The 17,372-nt window shown below is 39.0% G+C and overlaps 1 protein-coding gene across 1 annotated transcript; it reads left to right on the forward strand.

Annotated features, from left to right (window-relative positions):
* Positions 1-1,898: 1,898 nt before the first annotated feature.
* On the forward strand, positions 1,899-17,147 carry LOC125171675 (60S acidic ribosomal protein P1-like). Its single transcript, XM_047868842.1, is given in 3 exon segments — positions 1,899-2,150; positions 2,152-2,256; positions 17,034-17,147. Coding segments are annotated over 3 exon segments (471 nt in total).
* The last annotated feature ends 225 nt before the right edge of the window (positions 17,148-17,372 follow it).

Below are 17,372 nucleotides of genomic sequence, written 5' to 3' on the forward strand. Positions count from 1 at the left end.
CATTTGCAACGATTGGTCATTTCCTCCTCCTGGGAACACCTTCTGCACTTGGCTTCCTGGTCACATACTCTTAGCTTTCTTCTTCCCTCAATGGCTGCTCCTTCTCCATTATTTTGGCTGGTTCCTCTACTTCCTCTCAGACTTCTTCACTGGAAGTGCTCCAAGGTCCAGGTTTTGAACTACTTATTTTCTAATACCTCTGGTCATCTCACCTAGTGTTACAGTTTTAGAATGTCATCTAAATGCTGTTGACTCCAAATTTGTCTCTGGCCCACACCATTCTCTTGAGCTCCAAGCTCTTATACCCCACTGGCTGCTTGATATCTCCACTTGAATGTCATATAGACATCTCAAATGTTAACAACACTAAGCTTCAGATCTTTTACAATGAATGAGATGATGCACTCCCCTTTCAGGACTGAGGCTCCCATTCCACTAGCTCACAGCAAAGCCCCTGCCTAGGAATTGCTTTCAGCTGAAAGGAGCTGTCTTGCCTGGAGTTTCCTTCCAATGCTTCCTTCCAGCTTCCTTCCAATGCCTGCTTGATGTGGGAGGTACAAAGACCTGGTCCCCTTGCCTCAATTTGAGACAGCTTTTTTTTTTTTTTTTTTGAGAGACAGAGACAGAGCGTGAGTGGGGGAGGGGCAGAGAGAGAAGGAGACACAGAATCGGAAGCAGGCTCCAGACTCTGAGCTGTCAGCACAGAGCCCCATGTGGGGTTCAAACCCATGAACCCGCAAAGTCATAACCTGAGCTGAAGTCGGACAGTTAACCAACTGAGCCACCCAGGTGCCCCTGAGACAACTCTTAAGAGTCATCCAGCTCCACATGGGATCAACTGAGGCCTCTGTCAAACCTGGATCATTTCTCCCTTTGTCCAACCCACTTCTACTCCTGTTACAGGTGGGGTCTTGCAAAGCTAATCCCTGTCTCAGATCTCTTTCCCAGGGAATATGGATAAAAGAGTAAATATTGAGACTGTTCCTAGGAAACAGACTCTAAAAACGGATTTCAGAACTGGATCACCAGCCCTTTGGCTGGGTATGAAAGCCTTATTACTGGTGGTTGGTGGAGTCTGTGGTATAGTGGTTTTTAAAGCTATCATCATTAATTGTTCTATCAGCAATTGAGAGGGGTGTTGATGTCTGCTATACTTGTGGATTTATCTACTCCTCCATTCAGTGCTATCAGTTTTTTATGTTCTGTTATTAAACGAATACAGTTAGGCTTGTTATATCTTCTTGAGATATGATAGCCTTCTATCATTACAAATATCCCTCTTTAATCTTGGTTATGTATCTTATTCCGAAGTATACTTTGTTTCCCTTAGTCTTGTTTAGTGATGTGAGTCAGTAAGTTTCACTTTTAGTCTCAGTCATATTTCCATATGCTTCTTTTCTTCTTCCTTGTTCAGGGCCCCATTTAGATATACCTACCCTGAGAAGCTTCTGAAGACAGAATTTGTTATTACCTCCATTCATGTTGAGCATGGAATTTATTGAGCACAGATTGCATGTGTTTGTTTTAATTGTATTGAGCATGGAATTTGTATGTATTAGTTTTAATTATGGATTGGCTGCTCATGGGTCAGACATATATCTATTGTCCAAAATATGTGTGTGGGAGTGCAGTGGAAGGGATGATATAACATAACTGTACAGGGCTACTCCTTAGTTAGGGGCCTATGGATGTCTCCCTCCCTTAATGAAAAGTAGACAACATATATATCATTGATGACTAAATATATGATGAACCTAAAATATAAGATGATTTCCCTATAAGATTTACCTACGTTGTTTTTTCCCCAGCTGCTGTTAAGGTGCTCGATCCTTCCAGGGAAGCGAAGGACGCACTGGGGTGAGGCACTCACTTGATTCTGCTCAGCCCTCACCCGCACCATGGCCTCCCTCTCGGAGCTCACCTGCACCTACTTGACCCTCATCGTGCACGGCTATGAGGTGATGGTCACAGAGGCCAAGATCAATGCCCTCATTAAGGCAGCAGGTGTAAATGTTGAACCTTTCTGGCCAGGCTTGCTTGCAAAAGGCCCTGGCCAGTATCAACACTGGGGCCTCATCCTCAATGTAGGGGCTGGTCGACCTGCCCCAGCAGCTGATGCTGCACCAGCAAAGGTCCTGCTCCCTCCACCAGGGCTGCCCCGCCGCCACCTAGGAGAAGAAAGTGGAAGCAAAGAAAGAAGAATCAGAGGAGTCTGATGATGACATGTGCTTTGGTTTCTCTGACCAAGCCTCTTCTGTAACCTGTTCAATAAAAAGTCGAACTATTTTTTAAAAAGCCTTATCCATGTTGACGCATGTAGCTCTAGCTTGTGCACATCCTGTTTAATAGTGCATTATATGAATACACTCTAATTTATCCATATTTTGGTAGATATTCATATAGAATATGCCTTTCAAACTGGTATTTAAAATGCTTGTTTATTCTGCCATACAACAAATAAAATAGTGAGGTCATACTTTTAGAAAGAAGTACTAAATGTATGAATTTCTCTCTCTTCTCTCACCATTTCCATCAGGGATAGCTCTTGCATATCTAAATATTATAATTTGTTTGATACCATTTAAAGCTAAGTAGTCTTCCCCCACCTGAAGTGCTTGGTAGTTCAGAATAAAATAATTAAGAGTGGGCTGTAACATGAGACTTTGCAGATATCCTTCTTTTCTGAGTGGGAGTATTGCAAGAGAAATGAAAAAGATGTCCACGGAATACTTATACACAAATGTTTATAGCAGTGTTTTTCATAGTAGACCCAACTGGAAATGACCCAAATTTCTATCAACAAAGTGAATGGATAAACATATTGTGGGATATTTATACAATGGAATACTAATTTGAATTAAAAAGTAAAATTATTGTTAACAGAATCTCAAAAACTGTTTTGTTTGTTTCTTTTTTAGAGACAGTGCATGAGCAGGGGAGAGGGGCAGAGAGAGAGAGAGAGAGAGAGAATTGATCCCATGATCCTGGGATCATGACCCGAGCTGCAACCAAGAGTCTGATGTTCAACCAACTGAGCCACTCAAACATCCCTGGTCGTATTTGGAAGATAACACCTTCACTAGGTTGTGAAAACTAAGCCAAGTGAAAAGGGGAGTGGGTTAGGGTAAGGCGTGGTTATATTAAACCAGCAAGAACAGGTTTTTGAGGAAGGAACATTTGAAGGAAGATCTTTAGAATGAGAATGAGCCAGACATAAAAAGAGCTAGGGGCAAGTACTTTGGGTTAAAGCAGCAGCAAGTGCAAAAGCCTGGCCACAGGAAAGGTCATGCTTTGTTGAAGAAGGGAGACCCCTTGTGGCTGAAGAGAAGACAATGAGCTAGGTGGAGAGCTGGTATGAGATGAGGCTAGAGACAGAGGCAGGAACTAGATTATGTACAGCTCTACAACCCATGGTAAAGCATATACTTTTGAAATCAGCTTCATAGGGGTATAATATGTAATATGATATATATTATAAATATATATAATTTACTTATGTATTGGGGTAAAATATATATTATATATCGGGATTAATATGTATTATTTATTTGTTATATATAATTTATTTATATATCATATATTGAGGCATCATATGTACTATATACGATAATACATATGTGTGTGTATGTGTGTGTATGTATACACACACATGTATATATATAAATAAGCTCTAGGCCCAACGTGGGGGTTGAACTCATGACCCAAGATCAAGAGTCACATGCTCTACAAACTAAACCAATGAGGTGCCCCTAGGATATAATGTATATTATACATTCATTTTACATATAATAAAAGCACTCATTTGAAGTATACAGTTTAGTGAGGTTAATTAACAATGTCAAATATGGTTACCTCACGTAACCACAATCAAGATCCAAATAAAGAACATTCCCAGTACCCAGAGTGTTCTGTTCTTCCTCATTCTGGCCAACCTTCTCCATCCTCAGTCCTAAGCCAACCATTTTCTTTTTTTTCTTTTTTTTTTCTTTTTTTGCCGTCTACAAAAGACCCATTTTATTTTATTTTTTTAATTTACATCCAAGTTAGCATATAGTGCAACAATGATTTCAGGAATAGATTCCCTAATGCCCCTTACCCATGTAGCCTATCTCCCCTCCCATAACCCCTCCATCAACCCTCTGTTCACCATATTTAAGAGTCTCCTATGTTTTGTCTCCCTCCCTGTTTTTTTAATTATTTTTGCTCCCCTTCCCATATGTTCATCTGTTTTGTATCTTAAAGTCCTCATATGAGTGAAGTTATATGATATTTGTCTTTCTCTGACTAATTTCATGTAGCATAATACCCTCTAGTTCCATCCATGTAGTTGCATGTAGTCGCAAATGGCAAGATTTCATTCATTTTGATTGCCGAGTAATACTCCATTGTGTGTGTGTGTGTGTATATATATATATATATATACCACATCTTCTTTATCCATTCATCCAGTGATGGACATTTGGGCTCTTTCCATACTTTGGCTATTGTTGATAGTGCTGCTATAAAACATTGGGGTGCATGGGCCCCTTCTAAACAGCACACATGTATCCCTTGGATATAGTAGGGCAATTACTGGATCATAGGGTAGTTCTATCTTTAATTTTTTGAGGAAGCTTCATACTGTTTTCCAGAGTGGCTGCACCAGTTTGCATTCCCACCAGCATTGCAAAAGAGATCCTCTTTCTCCGCATCCTCGCCAACACCTGTTGCTGCCTGAGTTGTTAGTGTTAGCCATTCTGACACGTGTGAGGTGGTATTTCTTTGTGGTTTTGATTTGTATTTCCCTGATGAGGAGTGATGTTGAGCATTTTTTCATGTGTCGGTTGGCCATCTGGATGTCTTCTTTGGAGAAGTGTCTATTCATGTCTTTTGCCCATTTCTTCACTGGATTATTTGTTTTTTGGGTGTTGACTTTGATAAGTTCTTTATAGATTTTGGATACTAACCCTTTATCTGATATGTCGTTTGCACATATCTTCTCCCATTCCATCAGTTGCTTTTTAGTTTTTCTGATTGTTTCCTTCGCTGTGCAGAAGGCTTTTATTTTGATGAGGTCCCAATAGTTCATTTTTGCTTTTGTTTCCCTTGCCTCTGGAGACGTGTTGAGTAAGAAGTTGCTGTGGCCAAGATCAAAGAGGTTTTTGCCTGCTTTCTCCTTGAGGAGTTTGTTGGCTTCCTGTCTTACATTTAGGTCTTTCATTCATTGTGAGTTTATTTTTGTGTATGGTGTGAGAAAGTGGTCCAGGTTCATTTTTCTGTATGCTGCTGTCCAGTTTTCCCAGTACCACTTGCTGAAGAGACTGTCTTTATTCCACTGGATCTTCTTTCTTGTTTTGTCAAAGATTAGTTGGCCATACATTTGTGGGTCCATTTCTGGGTTCTCTTTTCTGCCCCATTGATCTGAGTGTCTGTTCTTGTGCCAGTACCATACTGTCTTGATGATTACAGCTTTGTAATACAGCTTGAAGTCCGGGATTGTGATGCCTCCAGCTCTGGTTTTCTTTTCCAAGATTTCTTTGGCTATTTGGGGTCTTTTCTGGTTCCATACAAACTTTAGGATGGTTGTTCTAGCTCTGTGAAGAATGCTGGTGTTATTTTGATAGGGATTGCATTGAATATGTAGATTGCTTTGGGTAGTATTGACATTTTAACAATATTTGTTCTTCCTATCCAGGAGCATGGAATCTTTTTCTTTCTTTCTTTCTTTCTCTTCTTCTTCTTCTTCTTCTTTTTTTTTTTTTTGTATCTTCTTCAATTTCTTTTGTAAGCTTTCTATAGTTTTCAGTGTATAGATTTTTCACCTCTTTGGTTACATTTATTCCTAGGTATTTTGTGGGTTTTGGTGCAATTGTAAATGGGATCGATTCCTTGATTTCTTTTTCTGTTGCTTCGTTGTTGGTGTATAGGAATGCAACTGAGTTCTGTGCATTGTTTTTATATCTTGCAACTTTGATGAATTCATGAATCAGTTCTAGCAGTTTTTTGGTGGAATCTTCTGGGTTTTCCATATAGAGTATCATGTCATCTGCGAAGAGTGAAAGCTTGACCTCCTCCTGGCCGATTTAGATGCTTTTATTTCTTTGTGTTGTCCGATTGCTGAAGTTAAGACTTCCAATAGTAGGTTAAATAACAGTGGCAAGAGTGGACAGCCCTATCTTGCTCCTGACCTTAGGTGGAAAGCTCTCAGTTTTTCCCCATTGAGGATGATATTAGTGTTGGGTCCTTCATATATCGCTTTTATGATCTTGAGGTATGATCCTTCTATCCCTACTTTCTTGAGGGTTTTTATCAAGAAAGGAGCTGTATTTTGTCCAATGCTTTCTCTGCATCTATAGAGAGGATCATGTGGTTCTTGTCCTTTCTTTTTTTGATGGGATGTATCACATTGATTGTTTTGTGGATATTGAACCAGCTCTGCATCCCAGGTATAAATCCCACTTGGTCGTGGTGAATAATTTTCTAAAGTATTGTTGGATCCGGTTGGCTAATATTTTGTTGAGGATATTTGCATCCATGTTCATCAGGGAAATTGGTCTATAGTTCTCCTTTTTCGTGAGGTCTTTGTCTGGTTTTGGAATCAAGGTAACGCTGACTTCATAGAAAGCGTTTGGAAGTTTTCCTTCCATTTCTATTTTTTGGAAGAGCTTCCAAAGAATAGGTGTTTAGTCTTCCTTAAATGTTTGGCAGAATTCTCCTGGAAAGCCATCTGGCCCTGGACTCTTGTTTTTTGGGAGATTTTTGATTACTAATTTGATTTGTTTACTGCTTATGGGTCTGCTCAAATTGTCTGTTTCTTCCTGTTTTAAGTTTTGGTAGTGTATATGTTTCTAGGAATTTGTCCATTTCTTACAGATTGCCCATTTTATTGGCGTATAATTGCTTATAATATTCTCTTATTATTGTTTGTATTTTCTGCTGTGTTGCTTGTGATCTCTCCTCTTTCATCCTGATTTTGTTTTTTTGGGTCCTTTCCTTTTTCTTTTTCATCAGTCTGGCTAGTGGTTTATCAATTTTGTTAATCCTTTCAAAAAACAGCTTCTGGTTTCATTGATTTGTTCTAGTGGTTTTTTTTTTTTTCTTGTTTCAATAGCATTAATTTCTGCTCTAATCTTTATTATTTCCTGTCTCCTGCTAGTTTGGGGTTTTATTTGCTGTTCTTTTTCCTGCTCTTTAAGGTGTAAGGTTATGTTGTGTATCTGAGAACTTTCTTCCTTCTTTAGGAAGGCCTGGATTGCTATGTATGAACTCTTGTGAATTCCTTTGCTGTGTCCCAGAGGTTTTGGGCTGTGGTGTTACCATTTTCATTGGCTTCCATGTACTTTTTAATTTCCTCTTTAACTTCTTTGTTAGCCCATTCATTCTTTAGTAGGATGCTCTTTAGTCTCCAAGTATTTCTTATCTTTCCACATTTTTTCTTGAGCTTGATTTCGAGTTTCATAGCATTGTGGTCTGAAAATATGCACGGTGTGATCTCGATCTTTTAGTACTTGTTGAGGACTGATTTGTGTCCCAGCATGTGGTCTATTCTGGAGAACGTCCCATGTGCATTGGAGAAGAATGTGTATTCCACTGCTTTAGGATCAAATGTTCTGAATCTATCTGTTAAGTCCATCTGGTCCAGTGTGTCATTCAAAGCCATTGTTTCTTTGTTGATTTTCTGTTTAGATGATCTGTCCATTGCTGTAAGTGGGGTGTTGAAGTCCCCTACTATTATGGTATTATGTACCATATGAGTTTCTTTATGTTTGTGATGAATTGATTTATATATTTGGGTGCTGCCACATTTGGAGCATAAATGTTTACAATTGTTAGGTCTTCTTGGTGATTAGACCCCTGAATTATGATATGCTTTTCTTCATCTCTTGTTACAGTCTTTATTTTTTTTTTTAATGTTTATTTTTGAGACAGAGAGAGACAGAGCATGAATGGGGGAGGGGCAGAGAGAGAGGGAGACACAGAATCGGAAGCAGGCTCCAGGCTCCAAGCCATCAGCCCAGAGCCTGACGCGGGGCTCGAACTCACGAACCATGAGATCGTGACCTGAGCTGAAGTCAGACGCTCAACCAACTGAGCCACCCAGTCTCCCCTACAGTCTTTATTTTAAAGTCTAGATTGCCTGATAGAAGTATGGCTACTCTGGCTTTCTTTTGGAGACAATTAGCATGATAGGTGGTTCTTCATCCCCTTACTTTCAATCTGAAGGTGACTTTAGGTCTAAGTGGGTCTCTTGTAAACAGCATATAGATGTATCTTATTTCTTATCCATTCTGGTACCGTATGTCTTTTGATTGGAGCATTTAGTCCATTGACGTTTAGAGTGAGTACTAAAAGATAGGAATTTATTGCCATTATGTTGTTTGTAGACATGGAGTTTCTGGTGGTGTACTCTGGTCCTCTCTAGTCTTTGTTGCTTTTGGTATTTATTTATTTATTTTTATTTATTTATTTATTTATTTATTTATTTGCATCTTTTCTCCCCTCAGAAAGTCCCCCTTAATATTTCTTGCAGGGCTGGTTTAGCGTCACGAACTCCTTTAAAAATTATTTGTCTGGGAAACTTTTTTTTTAAATTCTTTTTAATGTTTATTTATTTTTGAGAGAGACAGAGACAGAATGTGAGTGGGTTAGGGGCAGAGAGAGAGAGGGAGACACAGAATCTGAAGCAGGGTCCAGGCTCCAAGCTGTCAGCACAGAGCCCAATGCAGGGCTTGAATTCATGAGCTGTGAGATCATGACCTGACCCAAAGTCGGATGCTCAACCGACTGAGCCACCCAGGCACCCCTGTTTGGGAAATCTTTAATCTCTCCTTCTATTTTAAATGACAATCTTGCTGGATAAAAAATTCTTGGCTACATATTTTTCTGATTCAGTACGTTGAATATATCCTGCCACTCCTTTCTGGTCTGCCAAGCGTCTGTGGCTAGGTCTGCTGCAAAGCTGATCTGTCTTCCCTTGTAGGTGAAGGACTTTTTCTCCATTGCTGCTTTCATGATTCTTTCCTCACCTGAGTTATTTTGTGAATTTTACTATGATATGCCTTGTTGATGGTTAGTTTTTGTTGAATCTAATGGGAGTCATCTGTGCTTCCTGGATTTTGATGTCTGTGTCTTTTCCCAAGTTAGGAAAGCTTTCCACTAAAATTTGCTAACATAACCCTTCCACCTCTTTTTCTCTCTTTTCATCTTCTGGCACCTCTATGATTCTGATGTTGTTCCTTTATAATGAATCACTGATTTCTCTAATTCTTAAATTGTACTCTTTTGCCTTAGTCTCCCTCTTTTTTTCTGCTTCATTATTCTCCATAAATTTGTCCTGTATATCACTGATTCTCTGCTCTGCCCCATCCATCCTTGGGGCCATGGCATCCATTTGAGATTTTAGCTCAGTTATAGCATTTTTTATTTCATCCAGACTAGATTTTACTTCTTTTATCTTTGCAGAAAGGAATTCTGATCTATTTCCAACTCTAGCTGGTAATCTTATTATCGTGATTCTAAAGTCTGGTTCAGACATGTTGTTTGTATCTGTGTTGGTTAAGTCACTGGCTGTCGTTTCTTCCTGCTCTTTCTTTTGGGGTGATTTCCTTCATTTCAGGATTTTGAAGGGAGAAAAGGAATTAATGACATAAAAAAATTAAAATAAAAAAATTAAAATGAAAAAATTAGAAACAGCACACACACAAATCAAATAAATGATGCTAGATCCTAGGTATGTTTTGGTCTGGGTTTTGAAAATGGCTTGATAGATTAGAGAAAAAACGGGAAAGGGAAAAAAAAGGAAATTATTTGAAAATTTGAAAACATGGATACACTGAAATACAATAAAATGAAATGATGGAAGTAAAAGGAACTTGAAAAAAATTACACAAAAGTAAAAAATATAGTAGAAAAAAGTAATGAAAAATATGTTTAATAAAAATTGAAAATAAAAATAATTAGTTGCCTTTCTGTATTCAAGAAAAAGAAAGGAAATGAAAAAGAGAAAAAAAATTGAATAGATGGAATAGTGAACAGACTGAAATACGATTGAAATTACTCTGTTTTCCCCTTGAAGTCAAACTATGAAGCACTTTATAGTCTGTAAACTAAGCAGGCAGAGAGACTTGTGTTCCTGAAGAGTAAGGTTGGCCCAGTTGGGTGGGGCTTAGTGTAATGGCTCCATTCTCCACTAAATGGCACTGCTCAGCTTACTGGGGTGGATTATTCAGACGCTTGTAGGTGTGTATGCACATGCGCGGGAGCCATGAAAATGGCGTCACCCACCTACCCAGTCTCTAGTATCAGAGCATTGTTCTTCCTGATCAGCAATCGTGCACCCGTCCTTTGTCTCTGGCTTCCATCTGGCTCCCACTTTTACACTGTCCGTGACCAAGCCGTCAGGTTGCCAGGTGGCACCTCCCTCCTGAGCTTTATCTCAGATGCAGCTGTTTTTCCTGACTCCTTACTTCTGAAGGACTGTGGTTTTGACTGCTCAGACCTTCTGGGGGAGGATCTCACCGAGCACTGGCCGGGTGCTGGTCGGTCGCACCCAAGAACATTTGCAAGACCGTGCTGCTGCTGATGCCCAGAGACTGTGGCCAGTGCCAGCCCGCCCCCGAAAAAGTTCACGTGATAGTGTAGCAGCAGCGTTTCAGGGATTATGGAAAATCGCAACACGCATCTGGTGCCAGGCTTCACCCCCAGGGACCTTGCTCCAGCACCAGCAAATGTGGTTGTTCTCCCGGGTCCACTGGGGCCTTTGCCTGTATGGGGAGGCCACACCGTGTCTACCAGATGTCCTCCCAGCAGGGGAACCACCTCTCCTGGGGTGGCCCGAAGAGCCCCAGATCCCACTCTGCTCCTGGGGATTCACCCTTCCCACCAGAGCACTGTCAGATATCGAGCTGTGGAGTTTCAGACTCTGCACTCCCCCTGTTCATAGTCTTAATGGAATTTAAACCTCTCCTTTTTCCTTTCTCCCTTTTTTTCAGTCCCTGTGGCTGTTTCCATTTTTCCATTTTCTCTCCGGATGCTTGGGGGGGAGGGGTGCTTTCCCATATTCTCCCCCCTCCCCCACTTCATCCTCTCTCCACAAGCAGAAACAGCTTCTTGCCCTCTGCAGCTTCTCTCTCCCCCAGTTCACTTCTCCACGTTGTGTACCTGCTGAGTTCTGTGCTTCAGGCTGTGAAGATTGTTGTGTTAACCCTCAAATGAGTTTTCTAGGTGTGCAGGATGGTTTAGTGTTGATCTGGCTGTATTTCATGGATGCGAGACACACACACACAAAACTTCCATGCTGTTCTGCCAACTTGGCTCCTCCCTAAACCAACCACTTTCTTATTTCTATTATTATTGATTGTTTTTGCCTATTCTAGAATTCATATAAAGGGAATCATAAGGAAGGTACTCTTTCATGTCTGGGATCCTTATCTCAGCACAAAGATGCCAATACAATTCAATAAGAAAGGGATAATCTTTTCAACAAAGAGTGCTGGAATGATTTTATATCTGTAAGGAGAAAAACCAACCTTAGCTCTTACCTCACACCATACTCAAGACTTAATTCAAATTTATTTGTGGACCTAAGTAAGCATGGTAAAGCTATAATCTCATAACTCAGTGGCAGGCAAAGATTTCCTAGTTTGGACACTAAACAAGACAAGACCATTTACAATAAAATTGAACTTCATCAAAATTCAAAACCTCTAAAATGTCTGCTCTTCACAAGACACTGAATAAAATGAAAAACCAAGCCACAGGCTGGGAGAAAATATTCACAGTATATATATCCAACAAAGCATGTATAGAATATATAAAGAAGTCTTACAACTAAGTAATAAGACAAAAATCTAATAAAACTGGGCAGGAGATCTGAACAGACCGTTCACAAAAGAAGATACGTGAATGGCCAGCAGGCACAGGAAAAGATGCTCTATATCTTGAGTTCCTAGAAAAGGAAAAAATTAAAACCATAATGAGATATCAACATACACCCAATAGAATCACTAAAATTAAAAAATACTGACAGTAACAAGTATGGGCAAGAATGTGGAGCAACCGGAATGCTCATATATTGCTAGTGGCTGTACAGACTAGAGCAACTGCTGTGGAAAACAGTTTGGTGGTTTCTTATAAAAATATACCTACTGTATGCCCAGGAATTTAATTCCACTTTATCTCTACTATTTATTAGCTATGCTTTGTTGTTGTCGTTGTTAAGTGTTGCTCTAAGGTTTACAACACGCACTGTTACTTTATTATAATCTACCTTAGAATGCTATTATCCTGCTTCACAAATAATGTCTGACCCTTACAACAGGGTGCTTTCCTATCCTTTGTGCTGTTGGCATCACACATTTATTTTATCTCTATGTTTGCTATAGAACCCATAATACATTGTTAATGGTTTTGCTCTCAATATCCATTATCTTTGAAAGAAATAAAACAATGACAAAGAACATTGTTTTAAATTTTTTTTAATGTTTATTTATTTTTGAGAGAGAGAGAGAGAGAGAGAGAGCAGGGGAGGGGCAGAGGCAGAGGGAGATCCAGAATCCGAAGTAGGCTCCTGGCTCCCAGCTGTCAGCATACAGCCTGATGAGGGGCTCAAACTCACAAACTAGGAGATCATGACCTAAGCCAGAGTCAGATAATTAATTGATTGGGCCACGCAGGTACCACACAAAGAAAATTGTTTTAATATTTACTCCTATATATACCATTTCCAGCATTTTCATTACATGGATTAATCCAATTTTCACCTGGTGTCCTTTTTTGTTTAACATTTCTTGTTCACACTGGCTGATGATAAATCCTCCTAATTGTTTATCTGTTCACCTTTACTTTTTAAATTACCAATAACTTACTTATATGACTTAATATAATGCTGTCTAGATAGCAGGCTTTTAATAAAGGTATTTGACTTTCACATATGCATTAAATGGGCTTTTAATAATCTTCCATTAGTCAGAAAAAGCAAATTGTTTTTATAATTATTGCAAAGTAGAATCTTATTTTGAGATACTAATTATTTCCTATTATTATTAATTAAGTAACTAAGGGATGGCACCTTGAGAAGAAGATTGGTGAGGCAGAAAAACTGAGAGATTTCTTATTATTTTGTAAACATAAAATATTCGGGAGTGAACTTTTTTTTTAAAGATTTTATTTTTTTAAGCAATCTCTACATCCAATGTAAGACTCAAACTCACAACTCTGAGATCAAGAGTCATGTGCTTTCCCGACCAAGCCAGCCAGGCACCCAGGTAGTGAGTTTAGTGATCACCAGATTGATAGACTAGTAGGTGAAACTGATTCTATTATAAATCCCAGAGAAAACAATTGATTCTTTAAAATGTGCATGTTTTGTTCTCAAAAAGGGCACAACTGTAATATATTATACTGCCAGACAGATGTAGATGCTTATCGACCAATTTAGACACGTAGAAATGCTAAGAAGGAATTAGGTAAAAGTTGTCACTTAAACTGAGACTCTTAGACTCCTGCAAAAACTGTATCAGAGGGACTTCCGCATTAATACTCAGGGTTTTTTTTTCTTGAACTAGTTTCACAGTGGAGAGAGGCTTTTTCTTTAAAAGTGCACTTAAAAGATGTTTATTTATTACACTTGTTTTTATTTACACTTCTGTAATAAAAATATATGTGTATAAATACAATGTATAAAGTTACTATCATATATAACGTAAAATATATATTAGAATACATATAATATACAAATGTATATTTATATATCTGCTGTATAAATATAGCAAAAAATGTGCCATGATGACACCTTTAGACTTTAGAAAGATGACTGTCATTATTGTGAAGAGCAAGGAGTAAAAGCTGTGGGGTGTGGGGAGGAATGGGAAAGAGGATGGTAAAAAAAAATCAATTGAGCAATTAAATGTAATTTGGGTCAAGAATAAACATTTTCTGAGGGCTTACTCTGTGCCTACAGGAAGATCTGTCTTTCAGGAGTTTATGATTCACTCAGGCAAACACCTAAGTGATAAGTATAGTGAAAATATGTTCAGCTTTATTCTTGAAAAATATTTTGGGGCGCCTGGGTGGCTCAGTCGGTTAAGCGTCTGACTTCAGTTCAGGTCATGATCTCACAGTTCGTGAGATCGAGCCCCGTGTTGGGCTCTGTGCTGACAGCTCAGAGCCTGGAGCCTGCTTCACATTCCGTGTCTCCCTCTCTCTCTGCCCCTTCCCTGTTCATGCTCTGTCTCTCTCTGTCTCAAAAATAAATAAACATTTAAAAATTAAAAAAAAAAAAAAGAAAAATATTTTTCACTGGATATAACTTTCTTGGCTGACAATTTTTCTAGAACTTTAAAGATATTATCCCATTGTCTTCTGGCTTGCACAGTTTTTGAAAAGACATCTATGTTAATTCTTATCTTTGTTTCTCTGTATGTGATGTGTCTTTTCCTATTGTTGCTTTCAAACTTTCTGTTTATCGGAGTCTCTCGCTTTTTTTTTTTTTTTAGCACCTGGATCATGATGTAAGTGATATGTGTGTGTTTATATCCTGCTTGTAGTTCATTGGATTTCTTTGATATGTGGGTTGATAATTTCATATAATTTAGAAACTGTTTGCTCATTAGTTTTCCAAATACCTTTTCTGTTCCCCTTCTCTCTCTTCTACAGGGATTCTAATTACCTGTACATTCAATCACTTGATAATTATGTCACAAATTCCTAAAGCTTTGGGTTTTCTTCCAGCCTTTTTCCTTCTGTGCTTCATCTTGCACTGTTTCTATTGGGATGTAAGTTTACTGATCTTTTCTTCTGTAGTTTTTTTTTTAATGTTTATTTATTTTTGAGAGAGACAGAGACAGAGTGCAAGTGGGGGAGGGGCAGATGAGAGAGGGAGACACAGAATCCAAAGCAGGCTCCAGGCTCTGAGCTGTCAGCACAGAGCCTGATGTGGGGCTCGAACTCATGAACTGGGAGATCATGGCCTGAGCTGAAGTCGGATGCTTAACTGACTGAGCCACCCAAGCGCCCCTCTTCTGTAGTTTTTAACTTAATATTAGTCTCACAGTGAACTTTCTCTCAGATATGGTATTTTTATCTTTAGAAGAAGTTTTATTTGGTTCCTTTTTATGTCTTCCATTGCCCTCCTCATTATGTTCATACTTTCTTTTACATTATGGAACATATGGAACATATGGAACATATTTATAATAGCTGCTATAATGTCTTTATTTGCTAAGTATATCATCTCTGTCATTTTTGGATCTGTTTATAGTGACTGTTTTTGTCCTGAAGTTGCATTTTTCTCCTTCATCTTACATATGGTAAATTTTTAATTGGATGCTGGAAGTAATGAATATTATATTCTTGAGTTCTATCTTTTGTTACATTTCTTTACAGAATATTTGATTTTTTTCCTGTCGATCAGTTTAGTTAGTTGCAGATCAATTTGATTCTTTTAAGGCCCTTCATGAAGTTCTTTAAGTCAGGTCTAGAGACCTTCAGGGCTAATTTAGTTACACTTCTTCTTCTTCCTTTTTTTTTTTTAAAGTAGGCTCTATGCCCAACGTGGGGCTTGAGCTCACAACCCTGAGATTAAGAGTCCCATGCTCTACCAACTGTGCGAGCCAGCACCCCAAATTAAGCTACACTTCTTTTTTTTTAAGTTTATTTATTTTGAGAGAGAGAGCAAGTGGGGGAGGGGCAGAGAGAGAGAGAGGGAGAGAGAGAATCCCAAGCAGGCTCCACACTGTCAGTGCAAAGCCCGATGCAGGGCTCAAACTCACAAACCGTGAGACCATGACCTGAGCCAAAACCAAGTGTCAGATACTTAACTGACTGAGCTACCCAGGCGCCCCTGAAGCTACACTTCTAAGGTATGGCCATTCTGGTATCTCTACTGACTGCCCTGTGTATCCATGGATGTCTCTATGTTTCCCATAGTGGAAACTGGAATGATTTCTGGATCTGGGAATAATTTGGCTTCTTGTTGTTTGTATCTACCTGGTAATTGGTCTTCCCCACAGGTTCCTGCTTAAGTTCATGAGGTTTCTCCCTATGCACACACGGATCAGCATTCAGTCAAAGACTCAAGGAGATGCTGATGTAAATTTCTGGAACTCTTTGTCTGCATCACTGCTTCCTTTTAATATCTTGCCCCATGAATTCTAGTGCTCTTAACCTCCCCATACTCCTCTGTCTCCCCAAAAGAATGAGATGGGCTCAAAAGATTGGGCTTTGTTTGGATTCTCCTTCCCTGTACTACAGTTGGGAGATTACCCCTTGGCAGGAAGTCTTGAAATGGTAGAGCCTACTTTGTTTTCCTTTTCTTAGGGACCCCTGTACTGCCTCTTGTCCAATGTCTGAAAATGGTTGTTTCTGATATTTTTACAGGTTTTTTTTTTTTTTACTTCTAATTACATACCCTCTTACCCATGCATGACTGGAAGAGTAAACCCAGGAATACTTATATTTCATTCTAAGAGAAATACACATAAAAAGTGTTGTGTTTTTTTGAGCGAAAGCAGAGGAGTATTTGATGTCTTGTTTATATTTTTCAAAGTATCATTTTAATTACCTTGTAGAAAAAAAATTGGAGTGAAGTAAGAGTGGAATCAAAAAAACAAGTGAAAGAATAGTGCTGGAATCTCAGTAAGAGCTGTTAGTGGCTAGGTCCAGGTTTGTGGTGAGGTCGATGAGATAGAAACACAGGACTCAGTCATAGATTGTTCAGCGTGGTTTGGGAATTGCATGATGGTAGAGGATGAATAGAAGGTCAGATAAAAGGCAGGGAGAATCAAGACCTTTATTTTGAACATAGTATGTTTGTGAGGCCTATTAGACATCTAAGAGGAGATATCAGTAGGCAATCACAACTGTAAGTCACAAGCTCAGGAGCAATGTATAGACCAGAGATACACACTTGAGATTTGTAGGCATGTGGTTTTTATAGTTATGAGAATGGATAAAGCCATACGAAGGAGGTGAGTTGTTAAAGTACTAAAACTTGACAGCCTCTCAGGTAGATCATGCGATAGATTCTTAGTTTATTTGTAAATGTCCATCTCTAGAGCAAGAGAGAAGGTCAAGCAGATATCGGCCTTTTTGGGGAATGTTCAGTGCAGACCAACTCGGTAGTGGACATGCAGCGGATGTTCAAGAAGCTCAGGTTCCTGAGGGAATAATTCATTACAGTGTGGAAGGCACGACTGACTGTTACTATGAGTGTGTTTCCCAGGAGAGTTGTCAGGTAAATAACCAAGAAGACCAGGAAGAACACGCCCTGTAGTTTGGATGGTTGGAAAACCCTAAGAAAATGAATTCAGTGACAACTGATTGATTTCATTGCCAATGGTGTCACAACTACAAAACAATGAGAAAAAGAAACCATAATAAAATGAACCCCAAAT

Source organism: Prionailurus viverrinus, chromosome C1 (genome assembly GCF_022837055.1).
Source record: "Prionailurus viverrinus isolate Anna chromosome C1, UM_Priviv_1.0, whole genome shotgun sequence".
In the NCBI taxonomy this organism is placed as follows: Eukaryota; Metazoa; Chordata; class Mammalia; order Carnivora; family Felidae; genus Prionailurus; species Prionailurus viverrinus.